The 27,370-nt window shown below is 58.0% G+C and overlaps 2 protein-coding genes across 4 annotated transcripts in view; one reads left to right on the forward strand and one right to left on the reverse strand.

Moving 5' to 3' along the window:
• Positions 1–938, forward strand: part of TRPC4AP (transient receptor potential cation channel subfamily C member 4 associated protein) — a 70,373-nt gene extending 69,435 nt beyond the window's left edge. The window contains exon 19 of the mRNA XM_032858816.1: positions 17–938. Coding sequence (XP_032714707.1) covers positions 17–154 — 138 coding nt within the window. The 3' untranslated portion in view covers positions 155–938. The remainder of the gene's footprint in view (positions 1–16) is intronic.
• On the reverse strand, positions 910–26,643 carry MYH7B (myosin heavy chain 7B). Of its 3 annotated transcripts, XM_032858813.1 has the most exons (42): positions 26,623–26,643; positions 24,158–24,322; positions 22,792–22,898; positions 22,454–22,597; positions 21,901–22,057; positions 21,572–21,599; positions 20,413–20,509; positions 18,130–18,153; positions 17,857–17,949; positions 17,672–17,735; positions 16,592–16,690; positions 15,972–16,075; positions 15,718–15,856; positions 15,313–15,431; positions 15,072–15,221; positions 14,768–14,938; positions 13,272–13,451; positions 13,031–13,163; positions 12,871–12,947; positions 12,357–12,444; positions 12,039–12,156; positions 10,144–10,267; positions 9,918–10,054; positions 8,873–9,128; positions 7,657–7,899; positions 6,872–7,048; positions 6,639–6,784; positions 6,247–6,337; positions 5,771–6,160; positions 5,003–5,129; positions 4,792–4,910; positions 4,504–4,700; positions 4,029–4,378; positions 3,737–3,861; positions 3,511–3,626; positions 2,668–3,064; positions 2,460–2,585; positions 2,190–2,360; positions 1,992–2,096; positions 1,799–1,894; positions 1,236–1,373; positions 910–1,150 (listed from the first exon to the last, which is right to left on the reverse strand). In XM_032858813.1, the coding sequence occupies exons 2-42, from the start codon at positions 24,246–24,248 to the stop codon at positions 1,139–1,141; spliced, it is 5,826 nt and encodes a 1,941-aa protein (XP_032714704.1). In that variant the 5' UTR covers positions 24,249–24,322; positions 26,623–26,643; the 3' UTR covers positions 910–1,138. The 3 variants fall into 3 exon arrangements, with proteins under 3 accessions (XP_032714704.1, XP_032714705.1, XP_032714706.1); XM_032858814.1 differs by lacking the exons at positions 22,454–22,597; positions 22,792–22,898; positions 24,158–24,322; positions 26,623–26,643 and adding an exon at positions 22,210–22,256; XM_032858815.1 differs by lacking the exons at positions 20,413–20,509; positions 22,454–22,597; positions 22,792–22,898; positions 24,158–24,322; positions 26,623–26,643 and having other exon boundaries at positions 21,901–21,962.
• Positions 26,644–27,370: the final 727 nt, after the last annotated feature.

Genomic DNA, 27,370 nt, shown 5'->3' on the forward strand with positions numbered 1-27,370 from the left:
CTCTCTCTCTGCCCAGAGCTCCTGCATCAGCTTCTCCTACTGGAAGGAGACCGTGTCCATCCTGTTGAACCCAGACCGCCAGTCGCCCTCTGCCCTTGTCAGCTACATTGAGGAGCCCTACATGGACATAGACAGGGACTTCACCGAGGAGTGACCTTGGGCCAGGCCTCGGGAGGCTGCTGGGCCAGGGCCCGTGCGGGTGAGCGTGGGGATGTGTGCCACACGCCATGCCCTGGCTGCATCCCCCCTCCCCCCTGCCTCCCCGCTACTCTGCCTGCCCCACATCTTCAGGTACAGGCTTGCTGGGAAGGAGCATCTAGAAGCCTCTGGCCCTTGGGTCAGAGGGCCCCAGGTCATTGGGGGAACCTCGGTTCCCTCAAGCTCCCCATGATAAGGACAGGGACGGGATGCCCACCCTTCCTTCAGAACCCTGGGGCCCTGGCCCACCCAGAGGTAAAGGAACTTTTAAAAATAGCTCTGTCTGAGCTTTTGCCCAGTCTCTTGGCTGTCAGTCCTGGGGTGGGGAGGGAGGTACGGGCACCCTCCTCCAATCTGTGAGCCAAGCTTGCTCCGGCCTTTGGACCCAGGCAAAGGCTTCTGAGCCCCCTGGGCAGGGGTGGGGGCTACAGAGGACGCCGCCTTCCCCACACCTGCCCCTCTGTCCCTCCCTCCCTTGTTTTCCTTTAGTTCCTCTGGTTCTGTTTGCTCACTGGCCGCTGTGTTCATCCCAGGGGGGTTCCCCTAGAAGTGGGGGCCTTTTTCTTCCATCCCTTGGGGCACAGGGTACCTGTGCCCTTCCCCGGGGCAGCGTCTCCTGCCTGAGCCCGCACACACAGGAGCCTGGCTAGGAGCACACCCTCGGCCCCTCCTTGTGTTGCCAATTTATTAACAACAAATAAACCGATTAAGTGGAGACTATTAAAGAACTTTATTTTAAATGACTGATGTGGACCTGACTTTTGTCCGGGGACTGTGTGTTCCTTTCTTCTCCTGAACCTCAGAGGAGGAGAAGGCCCCAGCTAGAGCTGCAGACTGGCATTTACTCAGGGTCCAGCAGGGCTTGAGGCAGACTGGGAAGAAGAGGCAGCAGGAGAGGGTGCGCAGCAGGCAGCGTCTTCAGAACCCAGAGACTCCGGCATCACTCCTTGTGCTAAGGAGAAAGGAGTGACTGAGTGAGCACCACCACGCGCCCCCGCCCCAGGCAAAGGGCAGGGGTGCCCCGTGCAGCCCCTCACCTTGGGCCCTAGGGCATCCCGGGTCCGTGCCCGCAGCTTGTTCGCCTGGGTTTCTGCCATGTCTGCCCGCTCCTCTGCGTCGTCCAGCTCGTGCTGGGCCTTGCGGTACTTGGCCAGGTTGGTACTGGCCTGCTGTTCCTGGGGGCACAGGCAGGCCTGGTCACTCTTTGGTAACTGAGAGAGGGGATCAGTCCGGTCTGACCCCGTTCCCAGAGAGGGCTGGCTTCTGGCCCTCAGCTGCTCCACCACTCCTTGCTCCCCTCCTCCCCCATGACCAGTAGGCGGGAAGCCAGGAGGTAGGGGGCAGCACTCCTTCCAGAGGTCTGCAGAAGGGGAAAGCACATGGGGTTCCCTTGGAGACAGAGTTAAGTCTTGTCTGTAGCCCAAGCTGAGAAGAAATTGCCCTCCTTCCCCCAGGGACGGTGGGGTCCCTGCCCACACACAAAGCCAACACAGACACACAAAGCCAACCCTCGGGAGCCGGGCCGCTGCTGCCCTCTGGCTGCACTGAGGGGGAGTTCCTAGCTGCAGGGCCCCAGCGGGCCCGCCTCCTGTGCGCTCACCGCCTCCTCAAACTGGCGTTTGTAGCTCTTGACCTTGCTCTGTAGCTTGTCCACCAGGTCCTGCATGCGAGCTAGGTTCTTCCTGTCCTCCTCAGCCTGGGCAGGCAAAAGCAACTCAGGTCTTGGCCAGACCTGGCCAGCTCCAGGGTCCCCCCCACCCCCGGTCCCGCCCAAGGCAGACCTGGTCACCCACCTGGTACGCGAGCTCCTTGACCCGGCGCTCGTGTTTCCGCACCCCTTTGAGGGCCTCGGCGTGCTTCTTCTGCTCTGCATCCAGCTCGGCCTCTAGCTCCCGCACCTGCAAGCAGATCCAGGGATGGGCCTGCTGCCCGGAGCCTGCCGTCGGGCTGGCCCACCCTGCTAGGGAAAGGACTGGAAGGGCCGCACGAACCTTGGCCTCCAGCTTCTGCACCTGCTTCTTCCCACCACGGAGGGCAGCTTGCTCAGCCTCTTCAAGCCGGGCTTGGAGCTCCCGCACGGTCTGCTCCAGCGTCTTCTTCATCCTTTCCAGGTGTGCACTCGTGTCCTGCTCCTTTTTCAGCTCCTCAGCCATCATGGCCGCCTGCCGGTGGAGTGGGGGGCGCAGGGGAGGGCATGGTCAGCAGGCGAAAGTCCTTTGGAGCTCCGATCCGGGCCTCCCGTGGCCCCAGCCCAGCCTCACATCAGTGATGGCCTTTTTGGCCTTCTCCTCTGCTTCCCGCCTCTCCTGGGCGGCCTCCTCCATTTCCCCGCTCAGCTGGGTCAGATCCACTTCTAGCTTCTTCTTCTGGTTCAGGAGGCCTGTGTTCTGAGGAGGGGGAAGCAGAGCCTCAGGGTGGGGGGCTTGCTGGCTGGCACCCTAAGCCTCCCTGGGCCCCTCCTGTCCCCACCTGTGAGTGCAGGAGATTAAGGCGCTCGGTGGCCTCGAGCAGCTCCTGCTCTGCCAGTCGCCGGCTGCGCTCGCCCTGCTCCAGCGCGGCCCGCAGCTCCTCCAGCTCCGCGGCCAGCAGCGCAGCCCGCCGCTCCAGAGCCTGCGCCTGCTCTCGGAGCTCCGCCGCCAGCCGCTGCTCCTCGTCTCTCCCCGCCTGCTCCTCCTTGAGCTGGGCCTGCAGCAGCCGCGTGGCTGCCTGCGCCTCCATGGCCTGGCGGGTGGCGTGGCCCAGCTGCAGCTCCAGGTCGTTGAGGTCACCCTCCATCTTCTTCTTGAGCCGCAGCGCCTCGTTGCGGGCCCTTGTCTCCGCATCCAGGGAGGCCTGCAGGGACTCCACGGCCCGCTGGTGGTTCCGCCTGTGGGCAGGGGGGAGGAGAGTGGGCACAGGAGAAGGGGCTGGGCACAGGCGCTGGACCTGCTCTTGCACCCAAGGAATGCCGCACACGCAAACCCATTGTAGGAATAAATGAATCGTCCCTCCCGGGTTTCAGGCCCCTTGCGACTGCCTGTTACCCCTCAGAGCAAGTTCACGGACAAAACCAAGGCTCCAGACAGATGTGGGCTGAATCCTGGCTCTACCTGCACGTTGTAGCCCTGAGCAAGTCTTTTAGTCTCTGAAGTTCGCCTCTAGACTGGGGACGATGGTCCTGACCTTGACAGAGCTCTAGGGGAGGGGCAAGCCTGGCAAACTCTGCCTGCCTGCCTTTCTCTTGCCCTCAGGTGACCGTGACTGGAGGGATGGCAGCCTCCAGCGGAGGAGTGGATGGGAGGTGGCACGCAGGGATGGCTCTACCCCCGCTACCTCAAGTTAGTGCATTCCTCATCCTTCTCAGCCAGTTTCCGGTCCACCTCAGCCTTGACCTGGGACAGCTCCAGCTGGATCCTCAGAGTCTTGGTCTCCTCCAGCTCCAGGGCTCCCTGGAGCACAGAGCAGGCAGTATGGGCACAGGGGCCACAAGCGTGTTACCGGAGAGCGGAGGCCCAGGAGCAGGGCGGTGCCCACCCCGGCCCTGTGGTCAGCCCCTGACCTCAGCCTCCTCCAGTGCGGCCTGGAGCTCACTCTTCTCCCCTTCCAGAGCCTTTTTGGCTTTCTCCAGTTCCTGGATGCTCTTCCCGCTGAGGCTGACCTGGTCTGTGAGGTCACTGATCTCCTCTGCAGAGGAAACAGGACACTGAAGGGCCGCCCCCATGCCTTCTGCTCTAACCCAGGTCATTTCATTCACTCCTAACTCCAGGGGGACCCCGCCAGGGTACCCTCAATGACTCCAAGGGGCTCCTGCTGATCCCACTGCGCTTCTCTGACCCCGGGGTGGAGCATACCCTGCAGGTTCTTGTTCTCCCGCTTAAGCGTCTCCAGGGCCTCGAGCGCCTCCTCGTGGCTGTGTCGCAGCCGGAAGAGCTCAGTGCCCAGGCTGCGGGCCTCCCTCTGGGCAGCCTCCAGCTCCCGCTGCATCTCCTCCTCCTGCCGCCGCCGCTCCTCCAGCGCCCGCTCCAAATGTCGCTGCTTCTTGTCCAGCGCGGCTGCCGCTGAGGTGGCCCGTTCCAGCTCTAGGGTCACGTCCTCCGACTCCGTCTGCAGTCGCAGCTTGGCCTTCTCCAGAGAGGAGCACTTGGCATGAGCAGCCTCCACTCCCTCCTCTGCTTCCTGCAGCCGCAGGGCCAGCTTCTTTCTAGGCCACGGAAGCAGACGGTGGGAGGCCGGCTCAACAGTGCCCCGTCTCCCCTCGCCCCCTGATGGCTCGGAGGCTCGGACACCACCCCTACACGGTGACAGCCCGGTGAGTAAGGCACTCACTTGGCCTCCTCCAACTCCTCGGTCCTCTGGATGGCATCTGCCTCGTACTTGCTCCTCCACTGGGCCACCTCAGCATTGGCCTTGGACAGCAGCCGCTGCAGCTCGGCCTGGGCCTCTACTTCCTCCTCATGCTGCTCCCGCAAGAGGTCACAGTCGTGCCGCAAAGCCTGTACGGCATGGGCCAGCGCACTCTTGGCCTGCAGGGACCACAGGGACCTCAGCATGGGACTGGGCCGGCGGCCCCAGGGCCCACCCTGCCCACTCTGGGGCGGCCAGCGGCCAGCCCACCTTGCTCTCCTCTTCCAGCTGCCTCCGCAGTTCCTCTAGGCTCTGGGTGGCCGAGGCCTTGCCCCGGCTCAGCTGGCTAATCAGAGACTCCTTCTCCTCAAGCAGGCGGCTCAGCTCCCCTGCAGGCCAAGGGGTGAGCCAGCAGGTCAGGCAGGACCTCGAGGGGTGGCACCAAGGCCCCTGGGTGGCCCAGCCGAGCCCCCGGCCTCACCACTCTCAGTCTGCAGCCGCCCACGCTGAGTGCTCGCATCTGCCAGCTGCCGCTGCAGCTCCTCCACCTTGATCTTGGCCTCACTCAGCTGATCCTCATAGGTACGGCACAGCTTCTCTGCGCTGGCCTGGGATCCAGGGTCAGGAGTCAGAACAAGTTTGTCAATCACAAGGCAGTGTCTGGGGCTGCCAGCCAGAGGCTGGGATGCTGGGGTTGTGAACTAAAAGGCTAGATGTGGGCTCAGGAAACAAAGGGAAAGCAGAGCCCCAAGTTCAGCGTCAAGAGATTCTATTGCTGGACCGTTTTTTAAAAGATAGGTGTCAGAAATGAGAGGGCCAGGGTGAGGTTAGGATACTAGAGCCTGAAGTCAGCTGCAGACTGGTCAGAGGTCAGCTGTCAGGACTGGTGGTACAAAGGTCAGGGGCCAAGGTTGGATGCTGGAGTTCAGGACAGGAACAGTCAGGATAGAGATCAAGGACCAATATGTTAAAATTAGATGCTGGGTCAAAAATGACCTAGAGTCAGAGCACAGTTTAGTAGGAGTCAAGGTTTGAGGTCAGGACGGGTGTGGGGTTGGGGCTGAATGACAGGTGAATAGGTCAGGGGTCAGGTTCAGGTACGGAGTCAGGCCCAATGCGGGTCGGTAGTGGCACGGGGATGGTCAGGGGCCAGCGGGTGGGAGAGTGCTGGAGTCAGGATGGGTTCAGAGTCGAGATGGGTATGGGTGTGGGATCCGAGCTCAGGAGGGGGCAGTAAGGGGGCAGACACCTTGCCGCGGGCCAGAGTCTCCACATTGGCGCCCAGATCATCCACCTCCATGCGCAGCTCGCTCTTCTCCTTTTCCAGCTTCTGCCGCACGCGCTGCAGACCGTCTACCTGCTCGCCCAGCTCGGCAGCGCTCTCGGCCTGCTTGCGGCGCAGGGCAGCCACGGTGGCCTCGTGCCGCAGCGCCGCCTCCTCCAGTTCCCGCCGCAGCCGGCCCAGCTCGGCCTCGCGCTTGCGGCACCCCTCCCGCTGCCCCGCCGACGCCCCGCCCGCCTCCTCCAGCCGCTCGCTCAGCGACTCCAGCTCCCGGGCCGCCTCTGCCCGCTGCTTCTCCACGCGGGCCCGGGCCGCCCGCTCCGCCTCCAGCTCCTCTTCCAGCTCCTCCGCCCGAGCCTGGGGACAGGCACACAGCAGCTGGCACGTCCTCCGTGCACACTAGCCCTGGCCCTACCCACCGCCCACCCCCGTGCCCCACACACCTGCAGTTCCTTGATCTTCTTCTGTAGCTGTGCCCCGAGGAGCTGCTCGTCCTCTACCCGCAGGTTCAGCTGACTCAGCTCCGAGTCCTTCCTGGGGGTGGTGTGCGGCGTGAGCCAGGCCAGGGCCGGACTGCCACTGACCAGCCTGGAGGCGCCCCGCCCTCCAGTCTCCCGGCTCCCTGCCCAAGGCGCCCAGCCCTAAGGGACTGCCCCCACCCCATGGTCCCTCTCAAACCCCCCAGCCCTGAGCCTGGCCTGGGCCCTTGGTCCAAGGAAGGCAGTACACTCCGCCTGCACCCCGGCGACCCCCATCTCAGTCCTCCACGCTCAACTTCTGCAGCGATGCTGCCTGTTGGCCAGGGGCTCAGGTCGGCTGCCCACTGCATGCCTACTTCTTGAGCTTCTCCTCCAGCTGCTGCTTGTCCTGGGCGGCGTCCGTCACCGACTCCTGCGTCAGCTTGAGGTCACCCTCAAGCTTGCGCCTCGCCCGCTCCGTGTCCATGCGCAGCTTCTTCTCTTGCTCCAGGGAGCACTCCAGCTGGGGGGCGGGGGGCCAGGCTCAGCCGCCAGGACCAGCTGCCGCACCCCCCGACCCCCGCCGGCCTCCGCTGGGGCCAGTACTCACATCTTCCACTTGCTGCTCCAGCCGGAGCTTGGCCTTGGCCAGAGCGCTCACACGGTCCTCCTCGGCCTGCAGGTCGCCCAGGGCCTGCTGGTGGGCCTCCTGCAACGCCTTCTTCTCCTTGGTGAGTCGGGCCACCGACTCGTCCAGGGCTGCCATCTCTTCCGTCAGGTTCTTCACCTGTGCCAGTGGTGGGGTCACCATGAGGACGCCCCCCCCACACTCTGGTCTGAGAAGCCACCCTCCAGGTCACAGTGACCGGCTCTTCCAGCTAGGGGGCCGTGGGCAAGTCACTCCACTCAGCCTCAGTTCTCAGTAGACGCCAGCTTCCTTCACTGTAACAGGGGGTCCGGGTGGTCCTGGCTCCCTCGCTCCCCGCCGTGAGCACCTGGGCAGGCACCCGACCCCGCGCCTGCCTCCCTCCCTGTGTGAAAGCATCCACGCTCCCGCTCCCACGAACTGCGTGAGGCTGTGGGAGGGCCCGATGGCAGAAGGCACGCAGTGGCAGGTGGGGCACGCAGAGCTGGGCAATGGGCCTCCTGCCCTCAAGAGGCCAATACTAGCAGCTGCTGAGCGCCTAGGCCCCGCGCTGAGTGCCCACGGGAGCCACTCACACGGACTCCTCAACCATCCAACCAGGTAAGTGCTGTTCTTGACCCCATTTGACAGATGAGCAAACTGAAGCCCACAGAGAGGAGGGGACCCGCCCGAGGCCACCCAGCAGGGGTGTCCTAGAGCCCGGAGGGAGAGCAGCAGCTGCCTGGCCCCACGGCCAGCCGGGCCCACACCTTGTTCTCCGTGGCTTGCTTCTCCTTCTCGGCCTTGGCCAGTGTCAGTTCCAGGTCATCAATGTCCTTTTTGAGCTCTGTGCACTCGTCTTCCAGCTTGCGCCGGCGGGCGGCCAGGTCGGCGTTCACCTCCTCCTCGTCCTCCAGCCTCTCACTCAGCTCCTTCACCTTCGCCTCGAGCTGCACCTTGGACTTGATCAGCAGGTGGCAGCGCTCCTCCGCGTCCGCCAAGTTTTCTTGCTCCTGGAGAGGGACGTGGGGAATGGGGCAGAGCCAGGGCCAGCTAAACCAGCCAAGGGAGACCAGGCCGGCCCCGAATTAAGTTCTCATGTCCACGCTAAGTCCTGACCCCCATGCTCAGCTGGGCTGTGGGGACCAGGAATGCTCCTGACCCACCTGCTCGGGGCCCTGAAGGGGCCCGGGTGTGATGGAATGAGGGCTCAGGAAGAAGGAGAGGCAGGAGCTAAAGCAGAAACATCCAGAGGGGAGCATCAGACAGGCAGGGGGCAACCCAGAGTGACACCCGAACACAGGCTCGAGGAGAAAAGTTCCAGGCTGAGGCCTTCCGGGAGGACAGGCAGCAGTGCCTCGGCTCGGCTGGGGTCCTCTCTCCCACCTCGCCGCCTCCTCACCAGCTGGCTGCCTGACAGTCTCTGCGCCAGCAGGTGAGTCTGGTGACCACACCCTGTCCTCCCACCAACGTGTCACCAGAGCTACCATGGGGACTGGTGCACAGGTGACCTCAGTGTTTGGGGAAGGAAGGAATGCCTCTTTGGACTTGGGGAGATTCCAGACCCTGGATCCCTGCCCTCTGGCTATTACTGTTACTTGCCACCTGGGTTCCCAGGGGAAGGGAGCAGAGGTGTGTCTCTAGGAGGGCAAAGGAGGGCGGGCTGGGGAGATGGGGCTCAACTGCGGGTTTAGCAGGAAGCCCAGGCAGCGGGAGGTGGGAGAATCAGGACGTGTGGACAGACGGACTCGGAGAGTGGGGAAGCCAAGCACGGACATGAGCCCACAGGCCTCCTGTCACCGCACATCTGGGACTGGGAAGAAAGATCCAGAACCTGAGCACCTGGGGAATACCAGGTCCACACCAGCCCAGAGGGGGGCGCGTGGCAGGTGGTTTCCTCAAAGCAGCCTGCGGTTTTCTGGGGTGCCGGGGATGGGGGGGCATGAGTCACCAAGGGAAACCCCCCCCTTCCCTTCCCCCACTCACTGCCTGCAGCTGCAGGGCCAGGTCATTCTTCTCCTGGGTGACACTAACGTGGGTCTCCTCCAGCTCCTGGCGCTTGGCCTCGGCAGCAGCCAGAGCCCCGCGGAGCCCCCGCAGCTCGGCCCGCAGGGCGGCCAGCTCCTCCTCGGCCTGCGCCGAGCGCAGCAGCGGCTTCATCTTGAAGAAGAGCTTCATCCAGGACCAGTTCTTGACAGCGTTGAAGGCACGGATATTCCACTGGATGGTGAACAGGGCGTCTCTGCGGGGGGGGGGGGGTGCACGGGGGCCTCGAGGCTCAGTGCCGCCCTCGCAGTGACAGCCCCAACGGTCGGGGCCCTGGGCGAGGCTCGGCACTACACGCTCTCAGGGTGATCTCCCTTCACCTTCCCGGCGGCCCTGTAGGTAGGTCTGACGCCTCTGCTTTCTAGGTGAGCTGGACAAAGAGGTCCAGGGACCAACGGGGCTGCCTCCAGGGCAGGGGCTCACAAGCCCTAACTGTCCCAGTGGCCCTTGCAAGTGTCCTGAAGACACCAGGAATGGATCCTGCTATGCTCTGCGCTCTGGGGTCGGACTACGCAGGGCTCACACCCCACATTAGTCGCCCTGCCCCCCTGCCAACCAGCTGTGACGGGGTCCCTCATATGGTGGCCCTTCTGGGGCTGGAGATAATCACAGCACCCACCTCAGGGGACTGTCGCACACCTTAACCAAGATTATGCAAATAAAGCCTCTGCCTGGGGCTGGCACTTCAAGAGTGTTGAAAAACACCAGGTGTCATTATTACCTGTCTGGGCCACACTCCTGGTGGCCTGCAGTGCAGGGAAAGGTGCTCTTACCCCAATTTTTGAGGTGAAGAAATGGAGACGGACAGTTGAGCACAACACAGAACCTGCCCCTCAGAGCCACCCGACCAGCTCCAGGGACTAACTAAGCTGACCCACGCGACAGATACTGTGACGCACGGTGGAGAGCCTGGGGGTCCCGCCCTCTCCCCAGCCAGCTCTTGCCCATCCCCCCCACCCCCCACCTTCCCCCACCCCCCGCACACCTGCCACCCAGCAGGCGCTGGTACTCCAGGCGCATGAGGCGGCCCCGGCTCCGGGCCTGCAGCAGCGTCAGAACCTTGGCCAGACGCTGGTCACGAAGCTCCTCCAGGACCCCGAGAAGCCCAGCTTTGAAGAACACCTGGGGGTGCGGGGAGGCACCAGGTGGAACCCCAAGCGCCTGCGTGTTGTCCGTCCTCTATGACCACCCTCCATCCTGGGTGCCCCGACCTTGGTGTGGCCAAACTGGTACTGCATGTGGTCAATGTCCAGGGAGCCCAGGAGCTTCTCTGTGGCCTTCCTGCTGTCCATGAAGGTGTCGTCCGGGATGGCCCCGGGGTTCAGGATACGGTACCTGGGGGAGCAGGGAAGGGCTGGTGAGGAGGGGGCGGGGCAGGGGAGGGAGGGACAATCATCCCTGGGCCAGTGAGCAGGCTGCAGACTGCCCCACCGAACCAGCTGGTGGGCAGCGTGGCGGCCCTGGGGCCGGAGCATGTGCTGCTTAAAAAGCTTGGGCTGCGCTTAAATGCATTTTTTCATTACATTTGTTAAGAAACTGTATTTACAATGGGTGTGCAGCACTTTCATTAATATTTTAACTTACAATTTTTTATAATTTTTTTTTTAGAAGGCAAAAAATAGGGGCGCCTGGGTGGCTCAGTCGGTTAAGCGTCTGCCTTCAGATCAGGTCATGATCCCAGCGTCCTGGGAGAGAGCCCCGAAATGGGCTCCCTGCTCAGCGGGAAGCCTGCTTCTCCCTCTCCCATTCCTCCTGCTTGTGTTCCCTCTCTCACTGTGTCTCTCTGTCAAATACATAAAAATTTTTAAAATTTTTTAAAATAGAAGACAAAAAATACAACAAAGGTGATATGGTACAGTGTATCAAAGCTGAAGGAACATTTGAGGGAGAGGATTCTAGAGCAAGGGCTCACGGTGGCTGTGGCCACACTGTGAAGGCCAGAGAACCATGAACGCTCCCTCCCAAGGGCACTGAGGAACAAAGCGCGTTTCACTAGGCTATGGGATGTTTTGCAGCCGTAACAAAATGAATGACGCCACACGTCATTATACACCTGAATCCACACGGTGTCCCAACACCATGCGCAAACCCCTATGTGAACTATGGGTGGTTACGGTGTGTCATCCACGTGACAGAGGTCCCACTCCGGTGAGGGATGCTGATTGTGGGGAAGGCTGTGCATGTGGGGGGCACAGGTATATGGGAAATCTTGGTACCTTCCCCTCCACGTTGCTGTGAACCTAAAGCTGCTCTTAAAAAAAATCTTAATTAAAAGAAAAGAGAAGTCACGGTGCAGACTTTCTGTCTAAGGACAAAGAGCAATCTCTTTCTCTTCTACAGAACAACAAACTCACAAAATAAGGGTGGAGGGTTGGGGGGCTGAGAGCGTGCACACATGAGACAGCACGCATGTGAGCGTGCCCACGGTCTCTGTGTCAACACACGTGGGTATGTTGTGACCCTGGGGACTTCAGGACAGGGAGGGAACTATGCACACCTAGAGCCTGACAAACTCAAACTTTCAAAACCAAGGGGAACTAATAGCGCTGACTGGCTTTACATAAAGTCTAGTCTCCGGGGACCCTCACTCAATCCCCAAATCCACACCCGGCTTTGCCTGACCCCCCTTTGACGTCTCCCCTCAGGTATCTGCTGAAGATGTTTCAAACTTGACTTATTTAAAGTGGAGCTCAATCCACTACCCTCCATCCCCCAAAATATCAAAAAACCCTGTCTTGGTCTCTCAGTAAACCACCAACTTCCTGGTGGCTTAGCCCCAAACCTAGGATCCTCCTCTTTCTTACTCCCTATTCAACCCACCAACACAGCACACTGGCTGTGCCGCAAACACTCAGGGCAAGCCTGCTGGCTACTCCCCCAGCCGGCTGCTGTCTCAGCCACCACCACCTGCCCTATCCCCTCCTCGGTCCCGGTGTCCCTGGTGTCCCCCTCAGTGACTAAAATCTCAGTCCTTGGACCCTTGATCCCTTTGGCTCTAAATGTATGCCCTTCCCATTCCCTCTGGCTGCTGCCTCCACCTGGAGGAGAGCAAAGGGGAAGGGAGCTGTGTAGGACCGGGGTGGGGCGGCAGCAGGGAGACACCCACCGCTGCCGGAAGTCAGCATAGAGCAGCCTGTTGGGGAAGCCCTGGCGACAGATCCGGATCCCCTCCAGAACCCCGTTGCAGCGCAGCTGGTGTAGCACCAAGAAGGCATCCATGACCCCTGGACGTGGTGGGGGTTCAAGGGAGAGGTTAGAAGTCAATGGACACATCTTCATGTCCCAGAGAAAGACCACCGGCCCACAGAAGGGCTTTCTTCAGGACCGTGTGGGCCCCAAGGGAAGGGAAGACCCAGCTTCTCAGTCGGCCCTGTCCCCTCCCTCCAATGGTCCCACCCCACCAACCCAGCCCTGGGGAGACTACCTGGGGTCTTGTTCTCATTGGGGACAATGCAACGGACAAAGTGGGGCTGTGTGGCCCGCAGGTTGGTCATCAGCTTGTTGAGATTCTCCTGGCGGTGGAAGAGGGGAGAAGGCACAAGAGGGGCAAGAAGCAGAATTGGAAACCATAGCGGATCAGCCCGCTAAGGACTGGTGAGCCGGCGTCTAAGGATGCCGCTGCGCATCGGTCCTTTCACTCCGGTCCCTGTGACCCTCTTCCCTCTTCTGCTTGACCAGGTCCCTGTCACTGTCCCCGAAGCCTTCACACCCCGACCCCACCCAATCCCCTTCCTCCCACAGACCCCGCGGCTCCCTGCCCAGGCAGCGTGGGGACGGGAAGCAGCACAGACTTGCTGTGATGTTCACGTGGAGAGGAGTTAAACATCACTGCAAGTCTTAACGGCCGCCCGCCCAGGGTGCAGGGGACCGAGCAGGGACCAGGGACAGGGGTGAATGCTGGCAGGGGAGGACCTGCACGGGCCCACCCTGGGCCTCACCTTGTGCAGCTGGGACACTGTCTGGAAAGATGCTGCCTTCTTACGCTTCTCTTTCACCCCAGACTTGGGGGGCTCGGCTAGGAGAGACAGGGGACCAGTCACTCTAGGGGACGCCACTCTGTGAGTATCCTACAGGATGATCTTGTCCCTCTGTACTCACTGGAGCAGGAGCCTGCATAATTCTCATAGAGGGTAGCCAAGAGCTTGTTTTGTGACTTTTGGAAGATAGGGACCACCGTCTCATTCAGTGGGTCCTTGTTTTTCTCCAGCCAGCCCACGATGCTGTAAGGCACCTGGCAGAGAACAGACAGGTGCTGAGCAAAAGCGGTGTTGGGTGAGGGACGGAGAGCTGAGAGAAGGGAGGATCGTGGTCAAGCACTGGGATTCCAACAGGCACCTACCACGCCCGCATAGTGGACCACCTCAAAGTGGGCCTGGTATTTGCGCTTCTTGTCAGGCCGTGGCTGCTGGAAATTGGGTGACTTCCCCGCATGATTATCGTAGAGCTTGGCCCGGAAGCTGGCGTCTGAGGCCTTGGGGAACATGCATTCCTCCTCCAGGATGGACAGGATGCCCAGTGGCTGCGGACAGGTAATAACCTTGGAGGACTGCCCTCAGGCCAGCCCATCCTGCCTGGGCCACATCCCCATATCCTAGAGCCCTTCCTTCTGGAAACCTTCCCAGATGCCCCAACCACCTGTTGGAAGGGACAGAAACCACACAGGTGCACAGGAGTCCCGTCTTCTAAAAGAGAAGTTGGTGGCTTGGCTGCCAGCGCCCCTGGGCACGAGTCACACTCTGAGCTGTCCTCTTCACTCACAGCTGCACAAACTCAAACTGTTGCTATTTACCTCCCGACGTCTGTGGTCTCTCTCTCTTTTTGTTGCGCACACACTCTCTCACACACACACAGCACCATTAAAAAAAAAAGCAGTTGAAATTTTGGCTTCCTCACTTACTAGCAGGGGGGGCCGTTGGGCCTCAATTTCCTAACCTGCAAAGTGGGGAATGAATATTTCAAGCAAAAACACCTCTGACCCCCTAAATGTGCCAAAGCAGGAGATCACAGAAATGCATAAAAACCACCTGGTGCACGAACTCTTGTGGGGTCTTCAACAACGTTCAATGTTCAAAATACATTTTCAGAGAAAAAGTAAGATGAGAAATGAGTGTGTGTCTATAAAAGAAAACGTGTGCCCAGGATAATAGGTTTGGAGGAGGCTTACCCAGGTGCCAGCTACAGGCTATACACGGTAGAGGATGAGAGGGAAACGTTTTCTTCCCCCCTTTACTTCTAATCTTTCAAATTTTCTTTGATTTTTCTTTCTTCCGGTCTTTGTACAACGGGAAATAGGTGTAACCAATCCAATGAAGAAGTGAACAGACCCGGAGCACCAGGGTGGCTCAGTGGGTTAAGCCTCTGCCTTTGGCTCAGGTCATGGTCTCAGGGTCCTGGGATGGAGCCCCACATCGGGCTCTCTGCTCAGCAGGGAACCTACTTCTCCCTCCCTCTGCCTGCCTCTCTGCCTACTTGTGATCTCTATCAAATAAATATATAAAATCTTAAAAAAAAAAAAAAAAAGCGAACAGACCCTACCCCGCCTGCCCCCCCACCAGGAGTTCCTCGGGAAACGCAGAGCCGTGTGTGCCCACGGGACCATGGTCAGCGGTGCAGGGTGCAGGCTCACACGTGCTCACCAACACACATTCACACAGCCTCCAGCAAACCTCACCGCGACGCACACTGCCATTCACACATGCACATGAACGCGCGCACACACGCACACACACGGAGACACGTCACAGCCTCGCCCCCACACGTCACCGCGCAGTCGCACACGCGCGCCTTTGTTCCTGCTCACTCCCCACACCCACACCCCCTTGTCCTGCGCCCCACCTTCTCGATGAGGTCAATGCAGGGCTGCAGGTCCAAGCCGAAGTCGATGAAGACCCAGTCGATGCCCTCGCGCTTGTACTCCTCCTGCTCCAGCACGAACATGTGCTGGTTGAAGAACTGCTGCAGCTTCTCGTTGGTGAAGTTGATGCACAGCTGCTCGAAGCTGTTGAACTGTGGGGGGCGGCGCTGGGCTCAGTGGATGGGCACGGGGACCCGCAGAGGACCAGGGTGCATGTGACTTCACCCCCACCCACCTGGGGTGACCCGCCCTGCGGGGAACAGAGCCCAGGGCCCCTGCACGCACCTCAAAGATCTCAAAGCCCGCGATGTCCAGGACCCCGATGAAGAACTGCCGGGGCAGCTTGGTGTCCAGGGTCTGGTTGATCCGCGATACCAGCCAGCGGAACAGCCGGTCGTAGGTGGCCTTGGCCAGCGCCCCCACAGCAAACACCACCTGGACGTGTGCAGAGGCGGGGCTGGGACCCGACATGGAGGGGGTCCTGCCCCAGCCGTCCCCAGGGGACTCTGGCCTGTGAGCCACTCACCTGCTCCACACTCTGGCCCTTGGTCACGTACTCGTTCCCTACACGCACTCGGGGGTGCAGAAGGCCCTTGAGGAGGTCCCCACTGCTGACTCCCATCAGGTAGGCGGCCTTGTCAGCACCTGTCAGGGCACACAGGTGGGTTAAAGAGGTGGCAGCCAAGAACATGGGCACCTGGGGGCTCTACCAGCTTCTGCTGGGGTTGGGAGAGGTGGAGTTCAGGCCAGGCAAACCGTATGGCTCGGGAGGGTGAGGGTCGGGACTTGAGAAGTCAAGGGTTACAACCAGGGCCAGGTAAAACTGAGGCCAAATATTGTGGACAAGGGTTAGGGTTGATGGTCATGGATAAGACACGGGGATCAGGGTCAAGGCTGATGGCCAAGTCAGGCCAGAGTCAGGATCCCTCACTCTCAGTGCCGTCAGCCTCGGCCTGCTCCTCCCGCTGTTTCTGCTTGAACTTCATGTTGCCAAAGTGCAGGAGGGCCCCCACGATCTTGTAGCAGGCGCACTTCTCATCCACGCTGAAGCCCAGGATGTCCATGGCGTGCTATAGCAGGGGACAGAAGGATCGGAGAAGACCTGTGCCCGCCAAGTGAAAGGCGCTGGGACTGCCCCGATCTCCACCCAGCCCCCCGCTCCGCCCCCTTCCACCACAGACATACGTCAGTGGCCATGAGCTCTTCCCCATCATCCATGTTGTCCACAGTGATGACCCCCTGGCTGCAGAAGTGGTAGTCGTAGGGGTTCATAGACAGAAGCAGCATATCTGGGGGGCCCAGGGAGGAGCATGGGGGGGTTTGGTCATGTTCACTCAGCTATTCTCCTCCCCCCCATCCCCCATGAGAGGTCCTGGGGGCCACCCTGGCAGGAGACTCTGGGGCCCTCCCAGGACTTCTCTGTGGCTGAGTTTCTCACCCCCTTCCCCATGCCCATGGCTTTGCTTTCTTCATGGTTCTCTGAGGAATGAGCCCAGGCCTAGCTCCACATGGCGTGCTAGGACACCGGGAGGACCACACTCTGCCCTTTTGGGGTTTGTGAGAAAGGGAAGCTGGGCCGAGATGGAGCCAATGCTCCCCGCTTGGTGCTAGACAAAGCCTCTCCAGTCCCAGGATAGCAGAAGGGACAACCAGGGTGATGACACCCAAGGGCCCGTTTCCCAGTACGAGAAGGAGAGAACTCAACAATAACCAGAAGACCCAGCCAAGGAGTTGGGGGGAGGGGAAGGCAGTCCCACGCTGCCTCGTGGGCTCTGACACCCGCTCTATCCACCGCTGCCTCTCACCCTGTAGCTCTGGCTTCTTCCCAGAGAGGATCTGGTAGTAGACGTGGTAGCCTCGCTCCCCAGGCAGCTGGAAGATCACTCGCGACTTCTCCAGGAGATCTAGGAGAAAGGGGGCACTGGCCTACCATCCCGTTTCTCCCCAGACTGGGACACCCCGGCAGAGCTGAGGGTGGCAGCGAGGAGGTACCAGTGAGGGTCAAGGGTGAGTCGAGAGGCGCTGTGTCCACACACGAGCCTGCAGATACTGAAGGGTGTCATCGTGGGAATGTGCGTCTATAGGTCTGTGTGTCTGGCAGGGGTCAGGGGTGGGGGTTATCTGTTTGTCTTTCATCTGTGCTTCGTTCCTTCATCCACAGACCACGCTCCCTCCCTTCAGGGCAGAGCTGGTGTGTCAGTGACGTGTGGAGCTGAGCTCCCACGTGTCTGCAAAGGGGTTGGTCAAGGAGTAAATGATGACGTTCCTTGGTCATCACGTGCCTGTGGCTCATCCGTCGGGGTCTGGCCATGTGTCCCAAGGTGGGGAATGGTCAGTGCAGGGCCTTGCTGCAGCCTGGGACCTGGTGTCCCAGTAGCGGGGCGGGTCAGGTGGGAGGGGCAACCACCCCAAGAGGCGGGAGTGGAGGCTTCCGGGAGGACAGGGGCTCTGTGTGCACATGAGACTGGGGCAGGTCGCGGGTACAGGCCTGCCCTACTGGAGGCCAGAGAAAGAACTGAGGTGGGGTAAGGACCCAATCACAAGGATCCTGACTGGCCCAATAAAGATCTGGGTCTCTATCTTAAGGTAATGGAATCTCGAAAAGGTTTTTAAGCAGAAACATGATGTGATCAGATCAGTATCTGAGACAGTATCACTCTGGCTGGATGCTCAAGCAAGGAATGGAGGCTGGGAGACCACGCAGAAGCCGGTGGAGCGATCCAGGTGAGAGTGAGGTGGGTCGGACTGGGCTGTGGCCAGGGGATGGAGAGAAGTGCCTGGAACAGGTGGGAGCCCCAGGACTGGAGGACGGAGGCTCAGTCTGAGCAGAAGACACGGGGCCTCTGTCCCCATCTCCACCCTCTCCCACCCTCCCCGAGACTCACAGCTGTCAATATCTGCGGATGCCAGCTTCCCAGAGGGGCCGAAGTGAATACGGATGAACTTGCCCTGTGGGCAGAGGGGCAGGCTCAGCAGGGACCCAGCCATCTGCCGGGCACTGGCTGCTGAAAGCTCCCACCACCCCCATCTCCCTGGGCCAACCCCACCCCTCCCCACCATGGCCACTCACAAAGCGGGATGAGTTGTCATTCCGCAGGGTCTTGGCGTTGCCAAAAGCTTCCATGGCAGGGTTAGCCTCGATGATTTGATCCTCGAGGGTGCCCTGGTGACAGCAGTGTGAGGGGTCTGTCAGCCCCTGTGTCCCTGAATGGGAGACCGAGGGGCCCAACAGTCCTGGGGTTCGGCCCAAACTGGACAATCTCTTGGGTCGGGGGGAAAGTAAGGGGGATCCCTGGGGCCTCATTATCACTGCCTGCCCCACCGACCCTGGCCCTATACTTACCCCAGTCTTCGTGGCCGGAAATTGCTGCAGAGAGAAGACAACATGAGAAAGTGTGCAGTCTCAGCGGGCTGGTGGATGGGGGCAGCAGTGGTTAGCGGGACAGTGAACATTAGTCACCCCAGCGTGTAACCCCCACGCCCCTCCCCAACCCTGTCAGCACTCTTAGAAGGAGAAATGCTAGAAAGTGGGAACGAGCCTGGCCCTGGTCAGTGGCCTGAGGCAAGGGGCTGTGTCTCAGGGTCTCCTGCTTACAGCCCTTCCCCTCCCCGAGCTCTGTTTCTGGCCTCTTTCATATCCCTTAATTTTCCACTCCAAGAAGCAGCCCCTGCCCAAAAGCCCACGGGCTTCCTGACTAAAATCTCCTCCCCTTCAGAGCCCAGCTCAAACGCCCCCTTCTCAGGAGGGATTCCCTGTGCTCTGAGGCTAGAGGAGCCCCCTTCTGGCTGGAACCTTCTCACCCCTTACCTCCCTTGGTAAGGGCCCTCCTCACACTTCTCCTTTGTCCTGTGATGAGCTGTATCCCCATCACGCAATTAATTGCCCGTAGATTATTAGATAAGATGGCCCTGGCAGGTGCATATTATTAGCCCTAATTCGCAAATGAGGAAACTAAGACTCAGAGCAGGGAAATGACCTCCAGGCCACACAGTAAGTGAGGGGCAGGGCAGGAACTGAGCCCAGGCGTCCCGTCTCCCATGACACCACAGCCACCGCAACTCTCGTCTAGAGGGACCTGCTGAATTGAGGGGATCTCCCTCCCTTCCTCTCCCAGCCTCAATCTTGTCTTCTGCCCATGTCCCCTTCCTTCCCTTCCCCACCCTGGCTCCCTGCAGTCTGGGAAGAAAGGGAGAGGAAGGAAGGGGCGGATTCTGGAATGCCAGGTGCCAGGCAGCCAAGGGACTCTGGGTACTCACTCACCTCCAGGGAGCCCAAGACTTAAAAATCCCCCCAAAGACACTGCTGGAACCAAGGCTGGAGGGAAGCGGCAAGAACCCCTCCTTCCAAGCTCCGCCCCCCACACTCACATTCGGGGGCCTTTTGAACAGGGCTCTCTATGGCAGATGTAGTCAAATTTGGGGCCAAGGGAAGGGGATTGATAAAGCTTTTTAAGTTCCAGCATCCATGGACCCCGTGAGCCAGCCTTTCTTCCCACGAACTCCCTTGCCTGACAGCCCCACATACCACCTTGCACAGCACCTTTCTGCCCCACCCTTCCCAGCTGCACCCCTGCCAGCTCTGGCCTCTCCCTGCCCTCCCTTCCGTTACTGGACCAAGCCCCAACTTTCTGCAGCATCCTCAGAGACACTGTGGGGTGGGGGGGGTTCAAAAACAGGGTAGGGAAGGGAAGGAGCAAAGAGCACCAAAAAGTCAACAGCAAAAACAAAACAACAAAAACAACCACCACCACCACCACAACAACAACAACAAAAAAAAACTGAAAGGAAAAACAAAAAAACAAAAGCAAGAAAATCAAATGGGGGGAAAAAGGAAAAGGTAAAAAGAGAAACAACTTTAAATGGGAAAAAAAAAGAAAAAAGAAAAAGAAGAAAGAAAAATGCCCCAGAATAAAGCAAGGCTTAACAGGACCAGAAGTGGGTGCTGAGTAGGAGGTGGCCTTGGGCTTCTGGAAAGAAAAGGCAGCCCGTTTTGGGGGTGGAGGAGCACACACAGAGCTCTGAACAGCTGGCCCTGGAGGCTAAGAATGAATGTTATACCCGGAAAACAAAAATAAAACAAAACATTGGTCCCCCATTATTTCAGAAATTTCAAAAATCCATACAGAAATCACAGGGTGAGAAACCACCCCCTGACCCTGGCTGTTGGGACTGCCAAGTGGCCCTGGCTCTGGTTAGACTCCATAAGCCTGCTTTTTGATTGACAGCAGGTAACTGTCTTTGGTGCACGAAAACCAAGAAAACAACCACCTCGGAGTTAAAAGCTGCCTATTTGGTAAACTTTCAAAAATAAGAAGGGAAGGGAAAATTACATAAAAAGTTTAGGAACAGCTGTGGTCCTGCCCCTCTGTGTTACAGGTGGGGCCACCGAGGCAGGCCCAGAATTGGGTCCCACAGTGTGGAAGAGGCAGTCACAGCCTCTCTCTTGGTCAAGCCTTGCTCAGGCCAGAGTCTGCCACCGTGGGGGGGAGGCTCAGGCAGGGCTGGAGGCTCTGGGGGATCAACTTTCTAAAAAGGAATTAAAGAAAAAAAAAAAAGAAAAAGAAAAGAGAAACAGTGAGAAGCAGTGGGGAGAGTGGGGAGCGGCGCCCGTGTGGGCGAGTCTTACGGCCTTCTTGCCCAGCCCGTCTCCCAGGGCAGCGACGATGGCAAAGTACTGAATGACCCGCTTGGTGTTAACCGTCTTACCGGCCCCCGACTCTCCGCTTAGACGACACAAACATGAGTCACCAAAGCCCATCTGGCCACTCAAATTCCCCTCACCCCCCCAATACCCCACCCCACAATCAGGGCCATGCTCTACTTCTCCCCACCCAGCTCCCAACTCAGGACCCCCCGACTCAAGACCCTCTAGGGACAGATCAACCCTCGGTGGTGCTAAGGGTTTATAAAGCAAGTCAGGGCAGAAAACCCGTGGGAGATGAGAACACACATGATGATGCCACTGTCTACTGAGCCCTAACGTTGGTGCCAGACACTGGGCCAAGTGCTTTACCTGCACTGGCTCGTTGAAGCCTTAGGAACTCTGTAAAGTAGGCACCATCATAGCCCCTATTTTATGGGTAAGGAAATAGGACTCAGGGAAGTTATGTAAATGTCTGCGCTGTGTGCCAGGCACATACGTTAACTGCCTGACTCCTTATAGCTCTGCATGGTAAGTAGGTAGGATTGTTCAGCTTTTACTAATGGGACTCAGGGGCCCAAGGGTACCAGCACGAAATGGATGTGTGAGAACTTGAACCCAGATCCTTCTGGTTTTACAGGTCTTGCTTTTAACCACCAGGCTTCATGCACACACACTCACACACAATGTTCATACTGGCTTGGCATGAACTTGGCATGTACGAATTCTACCACTTTCTCATAGGTGCAAATGAAAAATCAAAATAAGATTCAGAGGTAAGGAGACTGTAAGGAGGAAAGGGAAAGTCATCTCCTCCCTCCCATAGAGCCAAAAATGTAATTTTTCAAAATTTTCGAAAGATCAAGGGGGGCAGGGGCAATTCCAGGTCCTGGTGGGGAGGGAGTATCAGGGCTGGTGATCACTCTGGTGCTTGGGTATCCCTTCCCTGTCCACCACCCCATAATGCATCTGCCCAGAAAGGGGACAGAGAAAATGCTCTAATTTAGCTTGGATACCAGCTCCAGGTGGTAGAGGCCCTGCCCTAAGTGCTTTGGAAATCAACCCTGGGAAATGATTTTAGTTCCACTCCCCTCCTGCCAGGTTGCCAGCACTTCCCACCACACCCCCAGAGCCCCACACTCACGTGATCAGCATGGACTGGTTCTCTCGGTCTGGAGGAAAGGGTAGGAGATAGAGAAGTTAGCCAAGGTAGGGAACCAGTCACAGGGCAACACTGCATATCCATGGCACTGGGGCAGGCCCTCCACCACCCAGGGCCAAAAAGGGAAGGACCAAATGGGATCATCCAGACTGTGCCCAGCTCCCACTTGGAAAGACAGAACGCTATGCTGGGAGTGTCCAGCAGCATCAAAAGGGAAGCAGTACAAGTGGAGGGGAAGGGGTCCTTTACAGGGGCCTCCCTGGATTGGGGGTAGAGGTCTTAGGTGAGGGAAAGGAGTCCAAGCGGCTTACTGCGCAGCATGTCATTGTAGGCGTTATCTGCCACTGCATATATGTGGGGTGGGGCCTCCGAGCGGCGCTTTCCCTTGTAAGCAGCCACCACGGAGGCCGTGTACACCGGGAGCCATTTGTAGGGGTTGATGGTGACACAGAAGAGGCCCGAGTACGTCTGAGGAGAGAATGTAAGGTGGGTTATTGAAGGCCAAGTTCCTACCCTCCGGCCCCAGCCCTCAAGAAACCTTCCCTGGCCCCTGCAATATGCCCCAACCGGCTGTCCGTGCCACCCCATCCCGCGCTCCGGCCCGCAGCCCGAGGCCCCACCTCCACATTGCCACGCCAAGCCTCTACCTCCTGCTCCGCCCCTGCACTCCGGGAGCCGAACCCCCCCTGGCCCCGCCCCTGCCTGGGGCCCCGCCTCCCCAGGGCCATGACATCACCCTGTCCCATCCTTAGCCCCGCCCCTTCCCCCGTGGCCCAGTCCCCACAGCGCAAGGGCTCTCCCCCTAGCCCTGCCCCTACCTCTGTGGCCCCACCCCCGCCGCCCGCAGCCTGGACCATGGCTCACGTAGATCATCCAGCGAGCGTAACGCTGGCGCAGGTTGTGCAGCACTGCTGCCTCGTTGAGGTGCGTCATCATGGCCATGTCCTCCAACAAGTCGAAGCGGGGAGGGTTCATGGGCTGCAGCTCTGCTTCGCGCACCATCAGCATCTGTCCGGGAGGCCATATCGTGGGTGGGAGGCCTTAACACAGGGTGGGGTAGCAGACCGGCAGGAGCCGACTAACCTCAGCCTCTCACCCATGTGCACCCCCCCACCTCCTTTCATTCAGTGCGGTAGCTCTAGCTAGTAAGGAGCTGCACCCCAGGAGACAGAGAAGCTAATCCCAAAAGAGGGGAGCCAAACCTTCTGGTCTTTGGTCTCCACGTTGACTCTGCCCCCAGTAGCCTCCGACTTGATCTCGGCCTCCACATAGGCATCCTGTTCATCCGGTACCCAGACCCTCTTCTTCCCTGGTTGGGGGGAGAACACTGGGGCTTGAGAAGGCTGAGGCACATCTGGGGCTGGGGGCCCAGCTGCAGTTCCCAAGCCATGTCAATAGAGCTACGCCCCTCCCATGAGCCCCTCTGCCAGGATGCAGGGAATACACAGAGAAGATCCTTCCACACCCAGGATCCTGGAAGGGTAGAGCAGGGAGAGTCTATCAGGATCTCTTCAGGGGGCTTCTCTGAGTTAACAGTCCCTTACCACCCACTTGGGTTCAGATTCCTGTTTTTGCCTTATCTACCCTGAGACCTTGGGAAAATCCCTTTCTCTCTGGGTCTGTTCCCTCCAAGGCAAAATGTTATGGGCATCTCCTGAGGTCCCATATGGAGCAGCCCTCAACGTCGGGAACATAATTCTCGGTTCTTCCTCCCCCGGTTTGCTGAAAACTCAAGCCCACTTCTCCTAATTCTGTGTCTTGCCTGGCCAGCTGGTCCCCCAGCTTCAGGGAGCCCCTATGTCATGGTGGTTAAAGGCATGGACTGAGATTGCAGACTGCCAGATTCTGTTCCCAGTCCTGCTCCTTCTAGCCAAGTGCCTTAGTCAGGACCAGCTACATAACTTGCAGGCCCTGGTGTTAAAATGTAGGTCCCTTGTTGAAAAAATTATTACGAATTTCAAGATGGTGATTCCAGAGTGTTAAATCAAGCAGGAGGCCCTACAGCGGCAGAGGTTGCACGCCCATGAAGCTGGCTTTGGCCCTGGTCCCCACCCTCCCCAGGTTGTTGAGATGATGCATGGGAAGTCATCCACTCAGCCTGACATAAAATAAGCACTTGGTACACATTGCCTATTGTTATTATTGTCCTATGAGCAAACCAAGTCATAAATAGTAGTCTTTATTCCTGTCTTTGGCTCTATGGAAAGCACTAAAAATAACTCAGGTTAAAAAAGCACAGGTTTTATGGACACCAGCCTACATACATAACAATCGCTCTCATCTTGGAGGCCTCGGGCTCCAACCACAGCCTGCTGCTCCGGGAGACAGGGAATACTGTCCCATTTTACAGAGGAGCAAACCGAGGCTTGCTCACAAACATGCCGTGATGTACACAGGGTCTCTGAGAATGTAGCCTTAGGACCTTGGACTCTGAGGCAAAGGGCCAGGGCTAAAGCGGTCATGCCAGAGTGCTCCTTCAGCTCTGAGCTCAGTGCCACCACCCCTCCCCACTCCCGGTCTGAGTTCGTAAGGGTTACACTGCGGCTGTGCTCTCCTGCCTCCACTTACCATCCCATGGGACAGTGTGCACCTTCATCAGGTCCTGGTAGCCCTGGCGGAGGTAGCGGGCAGACTCCCCAAGTTCACTGACATCCATCATGGCGGTGGCACCGAGAGGTGGAGGACGAGGGACTAAAAATTTTGGAGGTTCAAGGCAGTCCAAGGCATCAGACACTGGAAGATGGCAGCAACAGAGGAACTAAGGGCCCTGGGGCCCCAAACTGGCACATGATTCAAAACCAAAAGGCCTAATACTCAGCGATTCCCTGGGGGTCCCCACATCAGCCTCCCGGGTGAGCCCCCAACACACACACACACACACACACACACACACACACACACTCAAACACCAGAGCATCCTTTCCCGCAGATACAGAGACTCGTGCCCACCCATGGGGACCCTCACCCCTTGGTTCCAACTTCAGCCCTGATCACCCACCTCAGCACCACGGTGAGGGCTGGGAGCTGCACCACCCCTTTTATTGCCACCGTCAAGGTCAGCGGAGGAGAGCTATGTCAGCAATCTCCACGTGTCACAGCCCCCCCAGCCTGGCCACAGGACACAAAAGGCAAATTCCCTTTTATCTCTACCAGCACAGCCCCTGGGCTATTTTTACCTCCCATTGTCATGGGATCACAAAGGCGGAGAGAAACACTCTTACTAAGTGATAGGGAGGCTGGGATTCAGAGACCAAAGGGGCAGGGACAAAGCCATGAGACATCTGAGAGAACTGAGGAGCTCAAAGAGAGAAACTGAGTCACAGGGAGTCTGATCCACCCAGAAAAAGACTCATACCCCCAGAAACAGAGAGCAAGGAGACTCAGAGAGGAAACCACAGAATGCCTTTTGGGACCATTTGGCACAACCCTCTTGATACATCCAGAGAAACTGAGGCCCAGAGAAAAGAAATCATGGGCAAGTCTCACAGATAAGCCACAGCAGAGACCTGAGCAAAAAGAGAAGCAGAGAAAGTGAGACATCCGTCTCCAATATGGGATGCGGTCTCTTTCTTCCCCACCTCTATCCCCATCTCCCTGGGGTCACCTGGGGAAATCACACATGAAGAAAACTAGACCAGGGACCACAGGCATGAAGGAATAATTTGGCTGAAGAGAAAGCAAAACGAGGAAATCAGAACACTTAGGAGACATTCAAGATTCCCAGGACACCAAGTTCTCACTCTCGGCCCCCTCCCGCACCCCACTCTCAACAAGGGTTGAGCACACTGGCGTTCAGTCTGCTTTAGATGGGCTTCAGGATACACTTGCAGGCTCTCCATCCATCACCCCATTCAGGCCCTGGTGACACCACAGAATTTCAGAGTCAGAGAATCAAAGGATCCTGGAACCTGAGACGGTGAACGTGTAGAAGCACACAGGTGCAGAGCCAGGAGTCCAACGTCTGAGCTCCCACAGAGAAATCTCCCACAGAGAAATCCTCCATACCAGCTGGCCACCGATTCCAAATACACGGACATATTTATACTCTATAAAATATATAGAAAATGGGGCGCCTGGGTGGCTCAGTGGGTTAAAGCCTCTGCCTTCAGCTCAGGTCATGATCCCAGGGTCCTGGGATGGAGCCCTGCGTTGGGCTCTCTGCTTAGTGGGGAGCCTGCTTCCTCCTCTCTCTCTCTGCCTGCCTCTTGCCTACTTGTGATCTCTGTCTGTCAAATAAATAAATAAAATCTTAAATATATATATATATAGAAATAATTTCAAAGATACATTTTCCACTGTATGTAGTTCAAAGCTGGTGAAACTAATGTAGGATGACAAAAGTGGAAGAGGGGTCCTTTGGGGGAGAATAATGAAGGGATGAGGCACAAGAGAAGCCTCTGGAATGCAGGGAACACTATAGAATGAGCCCAGCAGTGGGGGGGGAGTGGTGGTGGTACAGAGGTATGTTCACCCTGTGAAACTAATAGAGCTGTGCATTTAAGATTTACATATTTTATTACTTGTGTGTTACAGGCAAAGTATGTTTAAAATGCATGGCCAGATTTGGCAGTATCTGTTAAAATTACAAACGCCCAGATCCTTTCTGGAACATATCCTACGGAGACTTCTCCATGTTATGAAATGATACAGGTCTCCTTTGGGTGACGTTTAGACTGTTTCCCAGTCTTTTTGCCAACCAAAGGGCAAGAGCTTCGTCTATGTCCCCCAGTACCTTATGGAGCATCTGCCCATAGAAGAAAGTCAATAAATCTTTGCTGAATGAGTATAAGAACTGAACTTGATGGACAGTTTAAGATTATAGGGTTTTACTCTCACGGGGTCAGAGGCAAAGGGGCTATGCTTGAGCAATTTATAGGAAGCTCAGGAGGTGGGGAAACCCTGCTCGCTGTTCAGAGATGCTCAGACAGAAGGTTTCTTTCCTCGGGCCCGAGCAATCCAATTAGCCTGGAGTCAGAACCTCTAATGAGCCTAGCTTATACCAAATACGATGTGGGTCTGAATTCTAGAATTACCTGCTCGGTGTATACACCTGGGGTTGAGAAACCATCCAGAAGAAATAGGTCTGGCATTGCTCCGTAAGTTTCTTTCTACTGCTCGGGGCACGCCGTCCTGCTGAGATGATGCACAGACAAAAATGACAAAGCACTGGGGAGATCCAGAATGCACCCGAGAGAGGCACCAACTGCCACGATCTGCAAGGATATAAATATGCAACTGAACTTCTGTACGTGAAGAGCTGTTCGGGAGCAGAGGGAGCCTGTGTGGTTTGTGGTGGACTCAAAGCAGGCCCACGGGGTGGTTACAAGACAGCAGTTGGGATACACACACAGAAAGGGGTTTTCGCATCCTTGGAGCCAGTCAGCAATGGAGGAGGTTGCTGAGAAAAAAATGAGCCTGCCGACAGCAGTGAGGAACCACGCACAGGGGGCATAGGACTTGCAGCTTTGGACTGGGTAACCTCACCTGCTCCGACTTTAGGACCCTAGGATTCTAGAACCGCCAGAAGCTTCATCTCTTGATAATCACCTTCTCATCCCAACTAACCCACCCACGGAGTAGCTAGTGTAGACAGTCCAAAGTCTTCTTCCTGCCTTTGCTTCCCAAGATTAGGAGTACCGAGCCAAGACATGTGTGCACCTTGGTTTACAATCCTGGAGTGTTAAAACTGGGGTCACTAGAACACTGAAGTGCTAGAATCCAGGGGCAGAAGACTGGAGGCAAATACGACAAAATGCGTACAATGCTTTGTTAATTGTTCTT

Source organism: Lontra canadensis, unplaced genomic scaffold (genome assembly GCF_010015895.1).
Source record: "Lontra canadensis isolate GAN:19392208 unplaced genomic scaffold, GSC_riverotter_1.0 scaffold16, whole genome shotgun sequence".
Classification (NCBI taxonomy): Eukaryota; Metazoa; Chordata; class Mammalia; order Carnivora; family Mustelidae; genus Lontra; species Lontra canadensis.